Source organism: Panthera uncia, assembly GCF_023721935.1.
Source record: "Panthera uncia isolate 11264 chromosome B2 unlocalized genomic scaffold, Puncia_PCG_1.0 HiC_scaffold_24, whole genome shotgun sequence".
In the NCBI taxonomy this organism is placed as follows: domain Eukaryota; kingdom Metazoa; phylum Chordata; class Mammalia; order Carnivora; family Felidae; genus Panthera; species Panthera uncia.
The window spans coordinates 14,674,749-14,696,283 of record NW_026057580.1 but is presented as its reverse complement, the minus strand read 5'-3'; the positions used below and the strand labels follow the sequence as shown (position 1 = coordinate 14,696,283).

At 42.2% G+C, this 21,535-nt stretch overlaps 1 protein-coding gene across 2 annotated transcripts in view; it reads left to right on the top strand.

Annotated features, from left to right (window-relative positions):
- Nucleotides 1–21,114, top strand: part of LOC125938524 (24-hydroxycholesterol 7-alpha-hydroxylase) — a 94,303-nt gene extending 73,189 nt beyond the window's left edge. For both annotated transcript variants that reach the window (XM_049653748.1, XM_049653749.1), the window contains 2 exons: nucleotides 17,180–17,267; nucleotides 20,092–21,114. In XM_049653748.1, coding sequence (XP_049509705.1) covers nucleotides 17,180–17,267; nucleotides 20,092–20,163 — 160 coding nt within the window. In that variant the 3' untranslated portion in view covers nucleotides 20,164–21,114. The remainder of the gene's footprint in view (nucleotides 1–17,179; nucleotides 17,268–20,091) is intronic.
- The last annotated feature ends 421 nt before the right edge of the window (nucleotides 21,115–21,535 follow it).

Genomic DNA, 21,535 nt, shown 5'->3' with positions numbered 1-21,535 from the left:
ATATATGGGTATATATATATATGGGTATATATATATATGGGTATATATATATACATATATATATATGGATATAGACATAAACATTATTTTTTAGAGCAGTTTGAGTTGAAGGTTTCATTGTTGACAGCTGAAAGCATGCTGATTTACACATCAAGAAACTCCAAAGTCTAACATTGTAACTGAGTGCAGATCCTTTAGGAGCACAGTATAATAAGCAAACATTATCAAGGAAAACCTCTATGTTCATCCTGACTTTTCATATTACTTTCACTTTAGAGAAGCATTTTTTTCTTTTTTGGTGGGAACGTGCACACAGGTGTGTGGGGGTGGGGGGCAGAGAATCTTAAGCAGGCTCCACACTCAGTGCTGAGCCTGACACATGAGCTCAATCCCATGACCCTGGGATCATGACCTGAGCCGAAATCAAGACCTGGGCGCTCAACTGACTGAGCCACCTAGGCGCCCCTATGGAGAAGCGGTTCTTAACACCTGTAACCCAGCTATTGCTTTGTCACCTACTAACTATCAGTGCACCCAGAGTAGGTCTTCTAAAAACAATAGGTGTTACTTTTTTCAGGTCCCTTTACATATATTCCCAATGACGACGAAAGAGTTTCTTAATAACTATCTTTTATTACAGAAGTTTATTTTGAACTATTTATTGATCTTGGGGGGCTTTTGTTTTGTTTCGTTTTGTTTTACATTTTTTCAGTATAGTTGACACAAAACATTACATTCGTTTCAGGCGTAGCACACAGTGATTCAACTTCTCTATACGTTATGCTGTGCTCACCACCAATGTAACTGCCATCTGCTACCATATAACCATCTTTTAAATTGAGCTGGAAATGTTTTAAACCAGGGACTAAAATGCCCTGCAGTGAAGCATGTAGTATTAGCCAGTGGTCAAGGATTAACTGATGATTACTGTTTTCTAAGAAAGGCTGTTATGAAATTATTGTGATATCTTTTGGGGCTGACAGACATTTGCTGGAGGTTGACAGTAATGGTACGATAGAGGAGACCATGACATTTCAGCTTAGTTAGAAGTATCTTATTTGTACAGAAACTATACATTTTTAATGTACTGAGCTCTTCCTCTATGCAAGGCAGTGCCCTGGGTATTGCAGGAGCTTCAATCAAGAATAAGCCATGTTCTCAGCCCTCAGGAGATGATTATCTAGGAGAAGGCAAGGAGGATATTGAGTTCATAAATAACTACAAGGAATGCAGGGTAAGAAATGCCCAAACACCACACTGTGGAGATTTGAGAGAAAGGGTGTATCTGGTCAGAATGATCTTAGATTTCCTGGGGAAAGTGGCCTTTGAAGGGTTAGGTGAACGTCTAGACTGAGAAAACAGAGTGACCAAAGGGTCATTAAGGACAAGGGTATGTAGTTGAAGGGTTTATGGTTTCACTGTTATTAAGATCAGACTACAGGTAGTGGTGGGAAGAAAGACTCAATACACACATTGGCCCAATTGGGGAGGCCCCTTAATACCCGGTTGAGAGGTTGGTACACAGCTCACAAGGCACTAATGAAGTGTTAAAAGGTTTTGTATAGAATGGATTAGAGTGGGGCATGGCTTAGGTTATATAATTATGCTATATTCCATGTGAGAGACTTGGAGTGGTAGAATCTACCAGATTTTGGAAACTAATTAGAAACGGGATCAGTCGGGGCGCCTGGGTGGCTCAGTCGGTTAAGCGGCCGACTTCGGCTCAGGTCATGATCTCACGGTCCGTGAGTTTGAGCCCCATGTCGGACTCTGTGCTGACAGCTCGGAGCCTGGAGCCTGTTTCGGATTCTGTGTCTCCCTCTCTCTGACCCTCCCCCGTTCATGCTCTGTCTCTCTCTGTCTCAAAAATAAATAAACGTTAAAAAAAAAAAATTAAAAAAAAAAAAAGAAACGGGATCAGTCAAGGGGAAGGATTCGAGGACTGTGGCTTGAATCTAGGTGGCTGAAAGAGATGGTGAAAATAGAGAAATCAGGTGCAGGATCAAGTATGAGGACAAGATGTTACATTTTCCTTTGAAACCTTTTTAGTCTGAGGTGTGGCAAAATATGTATCATATAACCAAAATCTGTGGGAGAAATATGAATGTTGAATACATGTAACAATAAATAGAACCTCCATAGTCTCATTTTTCTATTGTTTCTGCTTTTATAAGTCCTTAACTTTTCCATCACGTATTTTACATAGCCAACCCCAGAAACATTGTCTTTAAAGACAAACAAAACAGAAGATTTTCCAGGAAAGTGAATGACTTCATTTGGACAGTTTTATACCAAGATGGATCTCTCTACTAGAAATTTAATCCCGCAGATCCTTAGCATAATCCTCAGAAAATTGCACCCATTCTAAATTTGTGTACCAAGAGCCAACTTATTTTCTCGTGTACCAAATACTTTGTGAGTCAGAGAAAATTGCCTTTCAAGTAGCCGACGACCACAGTTGATCATGAACACATAGCCTTGTGGCCTCACAGCTGTCATCCCTTAGAGTTCAGGCCACCGAGGCGGTGTGAGAAGCCCTCTCATTAGTGGACACAGAAGGTTTTGCTGAGTTTGCAAAATAAGTAGCCGGTACTGCTGTCAGCTGCCAACCAGAAGTCACGATGGAAGAATATTGTTCCGGCTCTGCAGAGTGGGAATTCTGAAAATACATTTGCCGGAAGAACCCCTTGCTGGGCACTTCCTGGTAGCTAGGAAGCTCCTGGGTACTGGCAGGAAGGGAACTCTTCCCAGTAATTCTATTGCTGGAGAAGTCTGGTGGTACAGAAAAACAAACAGGAGAAAGCAACATGAACTGTCAGGCTTCTTCGGCAATGGCAGCGTGCAGAATGAGGAGTTGCCTTACAGCGGACATTCTCCTCTGAAGCTATGAATTGAAACAAAGAGAACAGGGGATTTCCAGTGTGGCGTGGCTATCTCTGAGAGTTGTGACCTCAGCACAAAGGGATGTGCTTGCTGTACTGCACCCCCCTCCACATCCCCCACCCCCTTGCAAGCCAACAGCCCCCATTTCTCTTGCTTCCCATCCCTGCGCGAGGATGCCTGGCTGGCTGCATCCCAGTGCTCATTGATCTGGGTCACATCCCAGTTGTAAAACAATAGCCCTGATCTTTGGCAAGACCCCTCACTTACAAAAGCTTGCTTGGAGAAGAAGAGGCTGTAGTAAGAGTAAATCTACAATACTTGAGAAGTAAAAATGAAGCGTGGAGTCCTCAGGAATAGCAACTACGATCTCTATTTTGTGTGTGTGCGTGTTTGGGTCCTTCCTATATCCTGGGGCAGTACTGGGCTACAAAGTCATGGACTTGTCTTGAATTACTAAAGAAAGTCACACGGTGATCGGAAAATTAATTCAAACATAGATCCAGCTGGTAGTAGATTAGTAGTGGCAGTATTCAACCTAACAGGTATTTACGGAGCACCTAATATTAGTATGTTTATTCTTTCATTCAGGAAGTATTTATGGAGTCTATGTTGTATGCCAGGATAGCGTTCTAGGAGTTACCTTGGAAAACAAAATGAGGGATGAAGTCCCTTCCCTCAAGGAACTTATAGTCTAACTCAAGTCACTTCATGAACCGCTGGGGAAATTCAAAGACACATAACTTTCCTGAGTTGCTTATAATATAGCTGGGGAGATGAGACCCTAGCAACATGAAAAACAAGCCCTACTTAACAGTGTCAGATGACCCGTGAGAAATGCCAGATGACACGTATACGTAGTAACTGCCGTAGGAATTTCGAAGAGGGGGATTGGAAAAGGCTGTATGGACTAGATGGTAATAAGCAATAAACAATATAGAGAAAGTTCGTAGGAATGTAATGTAATGTAATATAATGTAACGTAATGTACCTGTATGTTGGGATTTTAAGCTCTGTGTACAGTTGTTTCTATATGTTTGATTTCAAGGTAATATAATCTTAATAATTGTGCCTTATTCAGTAAAATATCTTTGCAGTATGCTGCAAAGTACTGTAAGTAGCTTTTCTCCCTTTTATACTTAGAAAGAGCTGATTGCTTTGAAGAGCGAGGAAACTCAAATCCCAATGGATTTCGTGAGACCTTGCAAATTCAATTTATTTCGAGGCATTTGTTACATAAACAAACGCATCCCCTCAACTCTGGTTGTCAAGTAGAACTGAAAAAACTATATTTGCTTATATAATTGTTTCCTAACATTTTCCTTATTGTGGGCACACGTCCTGGAGGGCATATAAAAAGGGTTAGGAATGAGGGTGGGAAGGGTGGATGTGGTTAATTCCAAGACTGAGTCAGGCTGCCAGACTCCTTTATTAATTTTTAGCCATGTATCTCTCTTCTTACTGCTTTACTGAGGAGCAGTGACTCGCTGAAAGGAGCCCAGAAACCACTGGCAAAATTGTAGTCATTGCTTTCCCAGCCACCTTGTTCTGACACTTCATTATGAGGCTAAGATTTAAGACTGTCAAGAACAGAAGAAGCAATTCAGGACTGACTTTTGATACTTAAGCCAAAGTGCTTCCGACATATAGCATGTTCGTTTCTGGGCAAAAATTATAGCAAAGACCCTCTTTTCCTTTTATTTACAAAGTAGATCTCCAGCCCCTCTGTGGTGCACAGAAAACCTGCACGGGATTTGTATCTGTGGAGAGAAAGAAAGAGCACTCCAGGCTGGGTATCTTCCACCGCTCTCCCCATTTTTTTGATCTTTCTCCACTCATCAAACTCAGTGACTACTCTTGTACGGGAGAGATGTCTCCTGTTCCGAAGGAGGGTTTAATTGCAAGGAAGTGAGAACTGAATTAAAACTGTGCCGGGTCACCATACTGCTTGTCGGTTACTGCCTCCCTATCATCTAACGCCTTCTCCTTTCTTCCCCTCCCTCATTTTCTTTCGGGGGTCCATGGGATTCTGGGGTGCAGATTCCATCCCCCCAGCTCCATAACAGTGGAGCATGGTTCCCTAAGCCCATGTGCAAATACCATCCCTGTCCCCCAGTTCCCTTCCCATGGTGACTGGTTTCAGTGTTGGCGTATGTTTTAAGCAGTGCGAGGAACTACGAAGGTTTCCGTTGAGACTTCTGGGTCAAAAATAATCATTCCCTGTAGGATGTGAATAAAGAAGCACTTGGCCCCCCAAGTTGTTGTTAGCCATTCGGAGACAATAAAAACAGACAGTGTTAGGATAAAGTTGGTACCACAGGGCAGAGCAGCAGGGGCAAACTGGCTTTCTGGGAACATCACTGAGCTGCTGGGCCCTCTCTGCCCGAGGCCAGCCAGCTCTAGTTTTTCAGGCACACAAAGCGATGCATTCCCTCCGGTATGGAAACCAGTCTGATGTGGTTTTCTGTCACTTACGACCCAAAGCATCCTAAGTAACATAATTTCCTTAAAAGCAAAAGTGTGCTTCCAAGGTTTGTTGAACTCTGTGAAATATTGTATTAACGTGCTCTGACCGTATCCATGAATTGCTTCCTAAATAGCATGGGCTTTTGCAGAGGGGTGATGTACCCATTTACTGTGGGTGCATCACAAAACAAAAGCAAGTGTCTCATCTTCAATTTTTTCTGGAAGGTCTGGAATTTAAAATATACCATGAGGGTGGCTCAGTCAGCTGAGTGTCCGACTTGGCTCAGGTCATGATCTCACTGTTCATGGGTTCGAGCCCCACATCCAGCTTTCTGCTGTCAGCGTGGAGCTGGCTTTGTATCCTCTGTCCCCCTCTTTCTCTCTGCACCTCCCTGCTCATGCTCTCTCTCTCTCTCTCTCAAAAATAAACATTAAAAAATAAAATAAAATATACCATGAGATCACTTCTATTTGGTGCATACTTAGTCTTACGGAAGTCGGTACTATTCCTGTGCCCTTTGCTTGAATAGGAAGGTTCAAAGTCGTATCCAACTTTCTCGCTCATATTGCATCCATAGGAGAGTTCCGTCACTAGGAGGGGTAGCGGCAGGGTCATGGGTAGCACCTCAAAGTGACCTCCGGAGAGTGCCCTCCAGCTTTGATGAAACAGAAGACAATCTCTCAAGTTAGAGGAAGGGCAGAGGTTTTTCCCATCCTGTCCCTGTTTGTTTTCTTATCTGCTGTCTCACCTCCTCTTCCCCTATTAAATAGCTCCCATTCTCTTCCCTTTTCCATAGGCTTTTTTCTTGTCCTTCTCTCCCACTTACCCTGTTCCCACTCTTCCCTTCCCACCTTATTCTTATTTAATGTAAGTGTCTACCTGCTCACTCCACACATTCTGCCCTCATCATCACCCCCAATCAAGAGTCCGGTGCCCTAACCATAGAGCTTCCCGTATGTATACCTGAGATAATCTTTATCATTGTGATTGTAGTACTACAACTAAAAAAGGATGATAAAATACATCTTCTAACATAGTCTTTTCCCTTTCTCCTCATCAAATTCCTCTAGATCAGTGATTCTTTTTTTTTTTTTTTTTTAATTTTTTTTTTTCCACGTTTTTATTTATTTTTGGGACAGAGAGAGACAGAGCATGAACGGGGGAGGGGCAGAGAGAGAGGGAGACACAGAATCGGAAACAGGCTCCAGGCTCCGAGCCATCAGCCCAGAGCCTGACGCGGGGCTCGAACTCACGGACCGCGAGATCGTGACCTGGCTGAAGTCGGACGCTTAACCGACTGCGCCACCCAGGCGCCCCTAGATCAGTGATTCTTAAAGTGTGATTCCCGGACCACCGGTGGGAACATTACCTGGAAACTTGCAAAAAATGCAAATTCTTGGGCCCTTCCCCAGACCTCCCCGAATGGGAAACTTCCAGAGCGGGGCCCAGCGATCTGTGTTTTAACAAGCTTTCCAGGGGATTCTGACACAGGCTAACGTTTGACAACCGCTGGGTCAGATTGCTTTGCCTCCTGCCGCCAAATTGATTTCATTTTCCTGAAAGATCTCTTGGGCGGATGAGGTTGTGGGGACAGTACTTCCCCTTTAACTTGAATAACCATGCTTCCGTGGAGGATGCCTGTGAAAGTATGTCTGTCTGCTGCCTTCTCTGAATTCCAGGGCGAGATCATTCTATTTTCATAAGCCGCAGCTGGTAGCAACTAGGAATATACTTCAGAGCCCCTGCCCCTGGCAACCATGGCAGGTTTCCAGCCCATGCTGGCATTGCCCGCAGTGACTCTTCTGGTAGGAAAAAAAAAAAAAAAGCAAGAGATTTTCCTTCCAAAAGCAAGAGAGGGAGGCGATCTCAACATCAAGACATCTAAAACCAAGATCATTCATTTCCCGTAATCTTATCATTCCTTGAGTACTCCCTGTTTCTTTTTGACGAAGGGCTGCTCTAGACCCCTGGCCTTCCAGAGTGACCCTTTGCTCTTCCCTCTTTTTGGCCTTCCACGCCCCCCGCCCCCCCCCCCCCCCCCAAACCAGGTCTTCATGCCTCACCAGCAGGTGACATTGCAGTTTCCTTAACCCTTCTCCCAGGTTCTATCATCTCTTCTTTCAACCCGTCTTACTGCGTGCGGATTGCTTTTCCTCAAATAATCATCTCAGTTGGTCACTCTCGTTAAGACTCTGGTGACGTCACCTACAGAGCGTCACGGAGAGCCTGGAGTTCTAGGCCGATTGCATCTTTCTGAACATCTGGCAGTGCCCTCCCCAAAGGGGCTACCAGCCGCCCCCAACTGCAATGCCCATTCCTTCGCTTGTTCCTGCACTCGCTGGGTCTGGAATGCCCTGACTCCAGGTGAGGGCCTACTTCCTTAGAGCCCCGTTGCCTTCCATCAAGGTCTAGCTCAAGTTTGACCTCCACAGAAGTTCCTGTTGATTGCTCCAGACCACAGGGCTCTCTCCAGGCTCCAAATGTCCATAGCCCTTTGGTCTCTGTCTTGGCCTCATATTGTCACCCTTTGCATCTCTCCACATGCATTACTAGTGTGAGGTCTGCGAGGTAGCATGTGTTTTGTCAGACTCCGTGCTCTCCGTGTCTGTATGGCGCTCCTTGAACATTTATCTACCAACGGGGGAGACACACGAGCACTACGTATTTAAGGAATTTTCAGTATGTTTATATTTTAACGAGCTTTATTTGTAGATGTGTTATGTGGTTCTCGTAAGTGTGAAAAATAAATCTGTTATAAATAATATGCCTCATTATCTTCATTGTTTTGACACAGGAGCATTACAAAAACAACCCTAACGTGAACAGAGCTCAGCTTGCTTCTGTTAAAAATACTTTAGGAAGCCCATTTTCTGTGACATAAAAAGCTTTTAATGTCATAGGTATGTGTGTGTCAGTCTCGGACATCTCAGGCCTCAAACAAAATTCAATAACATGGTAAAGGCTAGAAAACACTATTTTTTGCAATTGCATAAAAAATGACTGTATTTAGTGAATAGCTGAGGTAATTTTGCTATAATATTCAAATATTTGGATTTGGAGAAAACTATTTTTAGCACATATTATTTATTATCTGTATTATTAATGCATCTTACCTTTCCTTTAGCTAGGATATCAGTCAAAATGGTTAGAACTAGTATGAAATATGTTAATATTTATGCTCTTCTAATAACTAATACGAACTTAATAACTAACTTAACACTCAAAGATAAAAGAAGAAAAATATTAAAGCCTCTCTAATGCACAGTATGAAGTTGGTCAAAAGCCCCAACTGTAATTTTACCTTAAGGGAAGTGTAGCTTTATGATTTTAAGGAACATTGCAGGGACTAAAGTTTGTTAAGGAAATGCCTTACAGATTATAGTGGGAAGCTCTTCTAATGAATTGGTGAATATTCTCTCTAATTATTTCTAATCAAAGTATGCGTAGTATTTCTAACATGTTTACTCTTTTTTAAAAAATGTGTATCTACTTTGAGAGAGAGGAGAGAGAGAGAGAGAGAATGAGTGGGAGAGGGGCAGAGGGAGAAGGGGACAGAGGATCCAAAACAGGTTCTGTGTTACCAACCAGGAGTCTGACACGGGGCTCGAACCCACGGACCATGAGATCATGACCTGAGCCAAAGTCAGATGCTTAACCAACTGAGCCACCTAGGTGCCCCTAACATGTTTACTCCTAAATAGCTTGTGAACATTGTTTGCATTCTCATCTGTGTGATAGAGGAAGTCCGCATGGAGGGTCTTCTGTGTGTAATAATGCTTAAGGGAATGTCATTTTCACACATAGGTATAAGTTTTCAATAAGCACAACCTATTCCCTGGGTCTGTAGCACTTTTCAGGATCAAAGACCCAACACTGTCATTCAAACCCTCCACGGACTCCTCCCACTCTGCCAGTTTCGTCTCTCATCACCTCACCTTCTGCGGGGCAGGGTGTGAAGCAGTCACGGGGCCCTAGATGTTCCAGGGCCCCTTGTGAGACAGTGCCTGGGAACAGGTTGTCCTTCTGGCCAGAGTGCCTTCTCCACTGGAGTGCCTGCCACCCTGCCCGCCCAAGTGGTTATTTTGTCCTCACGCTGCTACAGTGCCTCTCCTCCAAGGACTGGACAGAGTGCCAAGGTCCTTTATGCCAGGGAGCCGAGCTCGGAGAAGTGCACGGTCTATAGCAAAGTAACGTTAGAGAAGTGCCAAAGCCAGAGTTAGGAGAAAATAGGACCATCTGGATAAAGTGGAACCTACCAAACTGTTTTGTAATTCACAGATGCAAAATTAGCCAGTATTTTGCCAGGTGAGCACACTGAGTATCCGGGAAGTCACTGCTTATTCCACTGACACAAAGTGTCAGCTTAGTTATCTGAAGAAGTGATCTCATCTAATTTACTTCCAGGAAGGGCGCTAAGTACTGAGAAGAGTTGGTCTTTTTAGTAGCTGGGAACTTGGTGACTGATTTCACATGTTGGCGCTCCTTGCCACGTTTTCCATTTGATCCGGGGCTCGTGCCCTCCATGAAATACTTCATGGGGATTTAGAGATACCGCTCTCTTTTTGTTATTCTACCCCTTTGGCTCCTCCTTAGCAGTGTCCTTTGCTCCTCTCCCTCACCTTCCTGACTTCCAAATTTTGGAATGTCCCCAGCACGGTCTCGTCGGATTGCCAGTTGGTTTTGTTTTGTTTTGTTTTGTTTCCTATTTAACTTACTTCCTAAGTGATCACATCCTGTCCCACAGCTTTAAATAATCGTCTGAATAATGAAGACTCTGTATTTATATCCCTTATGGCTCCAGTCCTGACTGAATCCCTCCTAAACGTCAGGCCCATTTACTCAGCCTCCACTCAGCATCTGCAGTGATGTCTCCAGGCCACTGGTGCATAGCAAGCTAAGCTTAGCAGTTCCAGAACCGAGTTCCAGGCGATAGCTCCCCACCCTGCTCCTCCTTTCGTCCTTTCCGTGGCTGAGGTAAATAGCGACTGTATTCTTGCATTTCCTCAGGTCAGAAACTCATTTCCTCGGGTCAGAACTCATTCTTGGCTCAGTCTTCCGCATCCAGAAGGCAAACCGTCAGCCCACTGTGCAGAGTATATCCGGTCTCTCACTCTGGCTCATGACTATTTCTTTTTCTTTTTCTTAACTTATTATTTATTATTTTTATTTTTACTTATTTAATTTACATCCAAGTTAGCATCTAGTGCAACAATGATTTCAGGAGTAGATCCCTTAGTGCCCCGGACCCATGTAGCCCGTCCCCCCTCCCACCACCCCTCCCGTAACCCTCTGCTTGTTCTCCATATTGAAGACTCTCTTATGTTTTGTCCCCCTCCCTGTTTTCCTATTATTTTTGCTTCCCTTCCTTTGTGTTCACCTGTTCTGTGTGGCTCATGGCTATTTCTACCATCCTGGTCCAAGGCCCTACTTTCTATTGTCTGGAAAATCCTAATGGCTTCCTCAACCAGTCTTCTGGCTTCCATTTACATCACGATATGTTCTGTTCTCCATGGAGCAGCCAGAATGATTCTTTTGAAACTTAAGTCACATTTGCTCAGAGCTATTCAATGGTTTCCCATCTCACAGAATGAGATGTAGTCTTCAGCAGGCCCCCACGGGCTCTCTACTTGCCTGGGGGGTCTCTCTGACATTCCCCTTTTCTTGCTCATCTCTAGCAACACTAGCCTCTTCTTTTTTCCTCATTCTCCTTCCTCTGGATTTTTGCACTTTCTGTTCCCTCTGTGTGGAATTCTGTGCCCGGATATTCATATGTTGCACCCTCTTACATCATTCCAATGTCTGCTGAAATGTCCCCTCATCAGAGAGGACTTCCTCATCCGAAATATTTTAGCCCACGCCACATTTCCTTTCCCTTTATCTTGTCTTATTTGTTACTGTAGTACTTATTCTCATGGTTGATATCTGCATTGCTTGTTTATGTGCTGCCTGCTTACTACCTCTCTTCTAGAATTTAAGCATTCTTATGAAAAGTGTGAATGGTGTTTTTGTTTGTTTACTGCTGTAACTTCAGCACTTAGAAGAGCATAAAGCACATAAAGACAGTGCACATTGAATGGATGAATGAATGGAGATCTCATGTTATCGTCAGAACTCTTAGTATGTAACCTCAGTGCCTGTTCACTGGTCCCATAAATGTCCCTCCCTTCCAGGAAGAGTAAGGAGGAAAAGCAAGTAGTGTATATCCACACCCCAGGTGTCCCTTCCAAATCTGACCCGTAGTGTCCTGTGATGTCTACTAGACTCCCAGCTTCTCATGGTAGATGAGACGCTGTTTGTGTGACCCTGTCTCCAGGAGAGAGAGGAAAGTGAGGCTCTTCATGCTTCCTGACATTTTATCGTCTCTTTGTTCTTCATAGCGGTGTCACACAGGGCCATAAAGATGCATCACGCTTGACTGATGTTTTTTAAAAAATGACACAGTTGATTCCAGACCATTGCAACAAAGCTAATATCGCACTAAAGTGAGTCAAATGAAATTTTTGGTTTCCCAGCGCATATAAAAGTTACGCTTCTATGCTACACCGTAGCCCATTAAGTGTGGAGTAGCATTATGTCTCAAAAATGCACATACCTAACCTTAAAAATACCTTATTGCTAGAGAAAAAAAAAATCCTAACTGTAAGCTAATCTGAACTTGGAGTGAGTAGTAATTACTGATCACAGACCACCGTACTAAGCATAATAATAGTGCAAAAGTTTTAAATTTTGTGCAAATTGCCAAAATGTGACGCAGAGACACAAAGTGAGCACATGGCCTTGGAAAATGGCGCCGAAGGACTTGCTCAAGGCAGGACTGCCACCACCTTTCAGTTTGTACAAAAGGCGGTATCCGTGAAATGCAACAAAACAAGGTATGCCTGTGGGATAGTCAGGGAAAGATAAAAAAATGGATCTAAAATATTTCTTTTCCCATAGCCCAGGAAATCCCCCATTCCTACCGTTGGCCCTTGCACACAGGCTGTGCTTGTCTGTTGCAAAATAATCACAGAGTGGTTACTGTCCTCTTCACCTCATCCTGCGCCTGGGGTGTCGATTTCACTCAAAGACCCATCTCCCTTCCTCCATGAGTACCTTTCTCAAAGTCTGAGTGTAGAATAACACCAGGGGCTCTCAGGACAACTGTCTTAAGATACGTACACATGTTTATCCTTTAAATTCTCTACTCAATAATTGACTGCCATTTCAACATCTCTCTGTCTTTCTCTATTTCACATATGTCTCAAAGACCATCATTTTTTCCCCACAAGATACTACACTTTAAACCTATAAAGAGGAAATTAAATATTTACCCCCAAATCATCAAGGCAAGTTTCTCTCATAATAGAGTCAGCGTATTGTTATTAAGAACAATGTTTACTTTTTTTTCTTTCAACTCTTCAAAGATATTGTTCTTGTTTTTTAAACTTTTTTAAAGTTTATTTATTTATTTTAAGAGAGAGATAGAGAGTGAGCAGGGGAGGGGCAGAGAGAGAGGGAGAAAGAGAGACAATCCCAGGTAGGCTCTGCACTGTCAGATCAGAGCCCGATGTGGGGCTTGAATTCACGAAGTGTAAGATCATGACCTGAGCCGAAAGCAAGATTCAGAGGCTTAACCAACTAAGCCACCCAGACACCCCTCAAAGATGTTGTTCTGTTGTCTTCCGCTTTCATGATTTCTGATGAGAGGTTGTGACCTGTGACCTTCTTTCTTTCTTCCTTCCTTCCTTCCTTCCTTCCTTCCTTCCTTCCTTCCTTCTGTCTCCCCACTCCCCGACTGCTTTTAAGACTTTTTTCTTTGTCACTGTTTTTTTTAACGATTTGCTTCTGATTTGTCTTGGAATAGTTTTCTTTATGTTTCTTTTGCTTTCGCTTCATTGTGCTTCTTAGCTCTGTAAACTAACAGTTTTAACAAATCTGGAAATGTTTCAGCTTCTATTTCTTCAAATATTTTTCCTGCCCACTTCTCTGTATCTCCAAATTACACATATGTTAGACTGTGTGATGGTATTTTACAGGTCACTGATACTCTGTTTATTTCTTTTTTCAGTCCCTTTTTAATCTATGTACTTCATTTGGGATATTTCCCAGTGTTCTATTAAGTTCCATGATCTTTTCTTTTGTAGTGTCTTCTGTTAATTCCATCCAGTGTATTTTCACTTAAGATACTGTATTTTCATTGCTAGAAGTTAGGTTTGATTTTTTTTTTATCTTCCATTTCTTTCTTCATTGTGCTTCTACCTTTTGAACACGCGGAATATATCTAACTAGCTGTCTACAGTATCTGTCATTTCTGGGTCTGTTTCTTTTGAATGATTTTTCCCTCACCCATGTTTCATATTTCCCTGTTTATTCTAGGCATGGCCATTTCTGAATAAATGCAAGACATGAATTTTAAGTGTCATAGATACTAGGAGTTGCCTGGGTGGCTCTGTCGGTTAAGCATCCAACTTTGGCTCAGGTCATGATCTAACGGTTCTTGGGTTTGAGCCCCACATTGGGCTCTGTGCTGACAGCTCAGAGCCTGGAGCCTGCTTCGGATTCTGTGTCTCCCTGTCTGTCTGCTCTTCCCCCACTCTTGCTCTCTCTCTCTCTTTCTCTCTCTGTCTCTGTCTCTCAAAAATAAATAAACATTAAAAAAAATTTAAGTGTCATGGATACTAGATTTTATTGTATTCTTTAGTTTTAGGCTTTACTGTGGCATGTAGTAAGTTGCTCAGAAAAATGAGTTTTCAAGACTTGTTAAGCTTTGTTAAGGTAAAATCAGGAGTGGCATTTAATTTAAGATAATATAATGCACTTCTAATTAAAACAATAACCCTTATTTTTTTAAGTTTATTATTTCTTTTTATTTTGAGAGAGAGAGCAGGGAAGGGCAGAGAGAGAAGAGGAGAGAGAGAATCCCAATCAGGCTCTGCATCGTCATTGTGGAGCCCCGCACGGGACTTGAACTCGTGAACTGTGAGATCATGACCTGAGCCGAAACCAAGAGTCAGATGCTTAACCAACTGAGCCACCCAGGTGCCCCATAAGGCTATAACCTTTAAAGACCCTATTCAATTGTCCATGTGTTACAAGATCTCCTCACTCTTGCATGTGGGAACAGACTTCCATATCTTGTGGGAGCCCTGGGCATTATTCAGCTTATTGTTCCTTAGCTTTCTTTTTCATCTCTCATCTTCACTTCAGTAGTTGCCTCTTACACATGCTGAGATTAGTACTCAACCAAATACTCCAGGAGACCCCCAGGTGGCTCTCTGAAGCATTCTTGTTCTCTCTGTGAAACTCCCTCCTCTCTTTTATTCTTGCCTGCAAATTCCAGTCTCTTTAGCTTCCCTGAACTTTGATCTCTTGTCTTTTTAATCTAGTGAGACTGTCCAGTCTGCGTGGGCTTTCTCCTCCTTGCACGTGACCTGGAAGCGGCCATGGACAGAGAACGGGAGACTCTCTGGCAGAGTTCACCTCATTGATTCCTTTTCTCTTGGGAATTTTCATCCTACACTGTGAATCTTGCTCAGTTTTTTGAGTTATTTAGGGCAGGACATGGCCAGAAGTAGAAGTTCCATTCGTTAGAAGTCTGGCAGAAATTTAGTTGTGAGAAATTCTGAACCTGTACATGGGTTAGCAAAATTGCTTTTTCTTGGAATTGCTCTTTGATTTGAAGCAGTAAAGACTGTGTATGTTCTATTTCATAGCCATTGATAGTCTCTTAGAATAAATTATTTTTAGCACTCATAAATAAGTAGGGTTAAATACGCATCACAAATATTTGTGAAGAAGTGATGTGCCATCCAAGTGGGTTATAACAACATGTGGAGTACTCCCGATTTCATTTGAAGTAAGATGCTTCAAGAATGTTTCGAGATGTTTCAAGAATACTAGTAGGAAACAAATCTAATTACCTGAGGTGAATATCAGGTCATTCATATTCATTCATTCACTCAATCAACAAATATTGAGGACTCCAAGATGAGTAGAACATGGTTGCTACTGTTTGTGAATACTGAAGTTTATAAGGGGAGTCAGACATACAAACCATTAACTGTAACATGGTAGGATATAGTAGGATTGGAGGGTAAGGACATTGGTGGAGGAATGTGTAAAGTGCCACCGAAATGCAGAGAAAGAGAGCTAAAAAGGGCAGGAAATTGAATCTCTTTTATGGAAGGCATCCTTTCCATCATCTATTCACTCACTCACTCATTCATTCATTCATTCATTCAGGTAACGTGATTAGGCACCAATAGTATGCTCTGTACTGTTAAGTCCCAACAATACAGTTCCTCCTCTAGGAGAGAAATGGCAATTCGATAAGCAATTGCAATTCAGTGCAATAGGTGGTGTGGCTGAGATGTGCACAGGGGACCACAGAAGTGGAGAGGAGGGGCATCTCATCTCAGAAGCAAGTGGTCAGAGAATGCCTCCAGAGGAGACCAAGCCTTGGGCAGGGGAAGGGCTTGCAAGAGAGCGTCACCGTTCGGGAACTGTCAGGTACACGGGGTGGCTAGAACATGGGTGTCAAAGAGGAGCTATCAGTGGGGAGGAGGCTGGGGAGAGAGGTGGGGGCATATCTTCAAAGGCTGTATTCTCTGTTGTCAATTGGAAGGAAATGGGAACCATCGGCAGATTGTGTGTGTGTTTACGTACACTGAGGACATAGTGACAGATTTATGTTTTAGGAAGTTCACTCCAGTGGTAAAGTGAAGGACAGAGTGGAGGGAAGTGAAATTGGAAGCAACGAAATTGATCTGAAAGCTGAGCTAATCTGGTAATCCAGGAGGCAAATCATGATGAACTGCACTGAGGGAATAGTGGAGGGACTGGAGATAAGACAAGAAGCGGAGGGATTGGGGAAGTATTTAGAAGATAAAACAAAAGGACTCAGTGCCTAATTGGATATAGAGAGCGAAGAAGGGGAGTGAGTCTGTGATGACTTCCAATTTTCTGACCTGTTGGACTCATCGTATTCACTAAGAGTTATGGTCCCTAAAAGGCATTGCCTACCCTGAGGAGAACAACCCACAGAGATGCACAAAAAAAAATAGCAGAATTCCACTTATACTATCTCTCAATATTTTTAGTTTCTATTTGTATGTGTCTTACAAAGTATATAGCAAACTAATAGAGTAGTATGTGTATATACTTTATAAGTAAATGAGTATCAATATATTGTAAGGTATGCTCAAATATTTCATTATAGGGTATATGATCAAAAAGTTTGGAGACATCTTAGTGAACGATCACAAAAGTAATCATATTTGGTGGTTATGGGGAATTTGAGATGCCTATAGAACATTCAGGCAGTAATTTCTCATGGACAAAAAGAGTCTAAAGCAGACAAGAGTGTCCAGTAGAACTTTCTGTGATCATGCAAAATGTTCTAAAGATGTGCTGTCCAGTAGGGAGGCCAGTAGCCACGTATGGCTATTGAGTACCTGAAATATGGCTAGAGCAGCTGAGGAACTGAAATGTTTAACTTTGTTTAAATTTAATTTATTTATGTTTAAATAGCCACGTGTAGCTAATGGCTACCATGGCGGGAAGCACTGATCTAAAACTTTGAAGGAGACCTGGCCCTCATTAATTGAGTGCTTTCACTGGCTAAGCATTTTACCTACATTTTTAAGCAATTTAATCATCCCATCTACCCTCTGCAGTAGACAGAATTATAAAAGAAAAGAATAAATTCTTCCTTACTCTATCCTTCTGATGGTTAAAGTTCATATTGTGTGGAAGAACATACTTGCTCTGAAATCTGTATGTGTGCTTTCTAAATATTCTCTGTTGGTAGAGATTTATGCATCTTTCACTGACAATTTCATATTATTCTTTCAGGTGGTTTGCTCTGTTACAGATTCAAATATGTATTATTTTAATACTTTATAAATATGACTGTAGTCTTCTGGACCCATTACCAAAACAGGTAAGTGTTTTTGGAATTTTGAATACCATGGCTTTCAAATTTGGTATAAATTCTAACCCCTTAGTTTGAATTGCTAGAGATGAGCTGCTAATTTCCTCACCTAGGCTTGATCTTAACGGGGGTCTTACATGAAACCAGACTGAGAAGATAGCCCCTTAATTCCCTTACTTCTGGGTCTAATGTATGTGCCACAGTGTCACAAGACGGGGACCAAATAGCAGTGTTTCCACCATTTATAGTGTTAAGGAGCTCCTCAGTGAATTTACCAATTTTGACCCTGTTCCCTGTGCTAAATAGACATGGCCTTGATGTTGGGCTTGTTTCCCTAGAGAGGCACGTCTGTGAGTCCAAAAGTGACCCATCAGTTTTGGAGGCAAGTCATAGCCCTTGGTCCATTTGGGAAGCAATACCATAGCAGAAAGCAGCAAAGACAGTGAGCAGCAGTAAAGACAGTAAACAGAAGTGAAAAGACCATGACCTTATTCCTTCCTCTGACCATTCGATATTCTAGTCATTTAACTCCTCTGTGTTTCTACAGGCCTGTTCTCCTAGACCAGTGGCTTTCAAACTGGGGCAAGCATCAGAATGACCTGGGGAGGTGGGGGGCATTTTAGAACACAGAATACTCGGCCCCACCTCTAGAGTACCTGATCTAGGATATCTAGGGAGGGGCTCAGTAATTTGCATTTGTAACCAATTTCCAGTGGTGCTAATGCTGCTGATCTGGATAACACACTTTGAGGACCACTGTCCTAGGTGATAAGGGAAAGTTCAATTGATTTCAAATGTTTGGAAGTCATTTTGAAGATTCTGGATAAAAGGTGCTGTTTCAACTGAGGATGGAGCTCAGAAATCAAGCATTGCAATTTCAGGGCTATTCACATGGCATATTGTGCTTTGATTTACTCTTGATATAATAAGGCTAATGTATGGAGGGATAAATAAAACTCTTGGGTGACATTTCAATAGAAATTATGTAAGTGCCTAAGTGACACAGACAATGTTGTATTACTCATAAATATGCACATTTCGGCACTTTCCCCTGATTTCTTTTGCACTTCTATTTTGAGTACAAGTAACTACCAGGATGAAAAGCCCTCAAAATCCTACCATGGAAGGGAAATCAAAAAACCCGTCACAAAGGTTCTTAGCACGTACGGTTTCATTGTCAAAATGAAGATCAGGGCCAGGCGTATACTCCCCAAATGCTAGTTCCTGATCCACTGAGTTAGATGTCACAGTTTTGCCCAGGACTGATTCCCCCTCCAAATATTTTACCACCAGTGAGAGGACACGAGAATCCTTATCAGATTAGAAGGAGGACGTTTGTCCAAACCCCGTAACACCTAAGCCTAGAGGTCTGTAATTTTGACCAGTTCCTTAGGCAAGCTTTTGCCCAGTCCTTTTTCCTAGCTAAGAATTCCATTAGTTATATTTATCATACTATTCTACACACATCCTATTTCTGTTTTGACACTACTAAGAACATTTTTGGGAGAAATATCTCAAAAAAAGAAATGTTATCTCAGTTTAGAAAAAGTATATGTCTAAGTGAATTCTCATGATCTCAAGTGGCATTTCACGTCGCAATTCTCATTCTAGAAAGAGATCGATTAAAATTATTTAATTATAGGGGCGCCTGGGTGGCGCAGTCGGTTAAGCGTCCGACTTCAGCCAGGTCACGATCTCGCGGTCCGTGAGTTCGAGCCCCGCGTCAGGCTCTGGGCTGATGGCTCGGAGCCTGGAGCCTGTTTCCGATTCTGTGTCTCCCTCTCTCTCTGCCCCTCCCCCGTTCATGCTCTGTCTCTCTCTGTCCCAAAAATAAATTAAAAATGTTGAAAAAAAATTTAAAAAAAAAATTATTTAATTATTGGACTTATTTTAATAAATTGCAAAATGAGGTGATCAAGAAAATGCAGGAAATGGCCTTCACGGTACCAGGCTCTTGTAGAGATGGGAGGGGATGGGTTGCCAGGGCATGTTCTGAACGCTCTTTTGTCAAGTACAAGGGCATCGCTGGGCTTGGAAATCAGCTTCCCCAAAGAAATATACTTGTAGTAGCAAAAATCAAATGCTAGAATCCCCAATTTTAATTTTTCAAAAGCCCCGTGCTTTATTTTACCTCAAAGAGTCTTAGAAAATTAATTTCAGCTCTCATTGAGAAGCAAACAATGAGCTTTACAAGATCTGTGACCGGGGAGCAGTGTCCAGATACTGACAATAAGAGCTATTCGTTTGGGGCATTTATAAGACCAACTTCAATTGTCTTGCCAAAACAAGCACATTTTTGCTAACACTGTGGAGTTTTTCTCATCCCGTTGGTTGGCTTTGTTCCATTTTGCCTTTTGGGGGGTCACGGATCCTTAGATAATCTCACAAAACCTATGGATCCCTTTCTAGAAAAGAACATAACTTTCCATACACACAAATTTGTCGTTGCAACTTCAAGGAGTCCCTGGTAACCCTGCAACTCATCCTCTTAACTCCCCTAAGAACGTCCTTATTAAGAAGCCCATTCTATGCCTTGTTGTGTTCAAACTTGACCATAGACTGAGGATTTAAATTGAACTGATTACCATTTCCTTGCTCTTCACTATCCCTCAGCCCTCAAGGCTGATAGAACAGGTTGCAAATGTTCTGTTCCTTGAATGGAAGGCTAAAAAATGATGCCTGACATTTTGAAATGCATCAAGCAAATACATCCACTCTTTCAAATCTAGACTCTGTACCTTTTAGAGATCATCACAATTGAATAAACCTTTGGTCTAATACTGTTGGCTTATGTCTCTTGATGTCTGTATTTCTTCTCCATTTCTGCTTTTAGAGTTCTCTCCATTTGCTAGGTGTCCAACAGCCAGAAGGACAATGCCACATTGAATTTAAACAAAGAAAATGACATCGGTTGAGCCTAAGGAGGGCCAGGGCCTTCTGGAAGAGTGATTGCCCCCATCCACTAGCCTGGAAGCATCTAGACCTGAGCTCTACTGCTTAACTTTGTTTTAGGATTTAATTCAAGAGAATGTCGAAATGGTAGGTGTGTTTGGTAACGTAAGAGTAGACCCAGAATCAGACATCACTCTCACTGATATAGAGACCTGAAAAGTGGTTTATAGAAAATGTTTAAATGATTCAAAAAAAAAAGAGACGCTTCTTAAGAAGTTGTAGTTTGGTTTCATGCATAACTGTATTAAAACTGTAAATAGACATAATGCCATTTGAATGAAAATTTGAGTAAATTGTGAAGGCAACATACTTAAATTTCTATTTTGAAAAAGGCTAAAAGTCTTCGACTCTAAAAAAAATGTTAAATGATAATTTCTGGAAATTTTCTACTTTTCTTATATGATCCTTAAGTGGCAATTGGAATTCTTAAGCTATAGTAATATAATTCTTTATGGGAAACATGTCTAGTGCTGAAAGGGTGGGTGAAATGATAGCTTTCTAAGACCTGGAGCATGTCTTACACTCATTCTGTGCTCAGCTACACCTTGGGCAGCACTCTCTATAAGGTTTATTCAGTAAAGGTGTGCTGACTGATATATTGATTTGTATTTTAATGAAGGTGAAAGCACTCTTTTGATCGAAGGTGTTTGTAATTATGGGTTAGGACGTAATATTTTTGTTAATGTATAGAAACACAAAGAAAATGATGTCAAGGCCAGTAACAGCATCTGAACCAATTACTTAGGACTTCTGCCTGAAATGTGTACTATGAAATCCTGAAAAGAAATCCTGTGATGCCCACGGGAAATGTATGATGCTAGTAATAGAGCAATCGGTGATGTCATGATGTGACTTCTATTCAGTAAAATGCTGCTTGCCTCCTTTATTTCACAATAAATAAGCTTTGAGTGCATGTCGTCCTCTGGATTATTTGCTCCCCTGTGCTAGAACTACCCTGTGGAGTTGATAATGACTGCTTACTCATCTATTTCCTACCAATGAGCGGATGACTCCCTAGGAGAAAATTAAGTACTCTGGAGTGCATTAACTCTTCCAGACTAATCCAGCGATTCTGAAGCTTAGCTCCCAGCTCGCAGCTTAGCTTAAGCAGGTTTGGGGTCCGGAGACAGGAAGGGCTGACGGAAGCAGTGTAGAAGTCCACAGCAGACCTGAGCCTTGCAGACCAAACGTGGCAGTCTTTGCTAAAAATGGTGGGAGTGTTCTTAGGGCACGCTGGGCCTCCTGAACAGCTGAGGCCCACAGCGAAACACTGTATTTGCCTATAATGTACACTTCAGCTGAATTTGTAGCCACTCAGGGCTAGT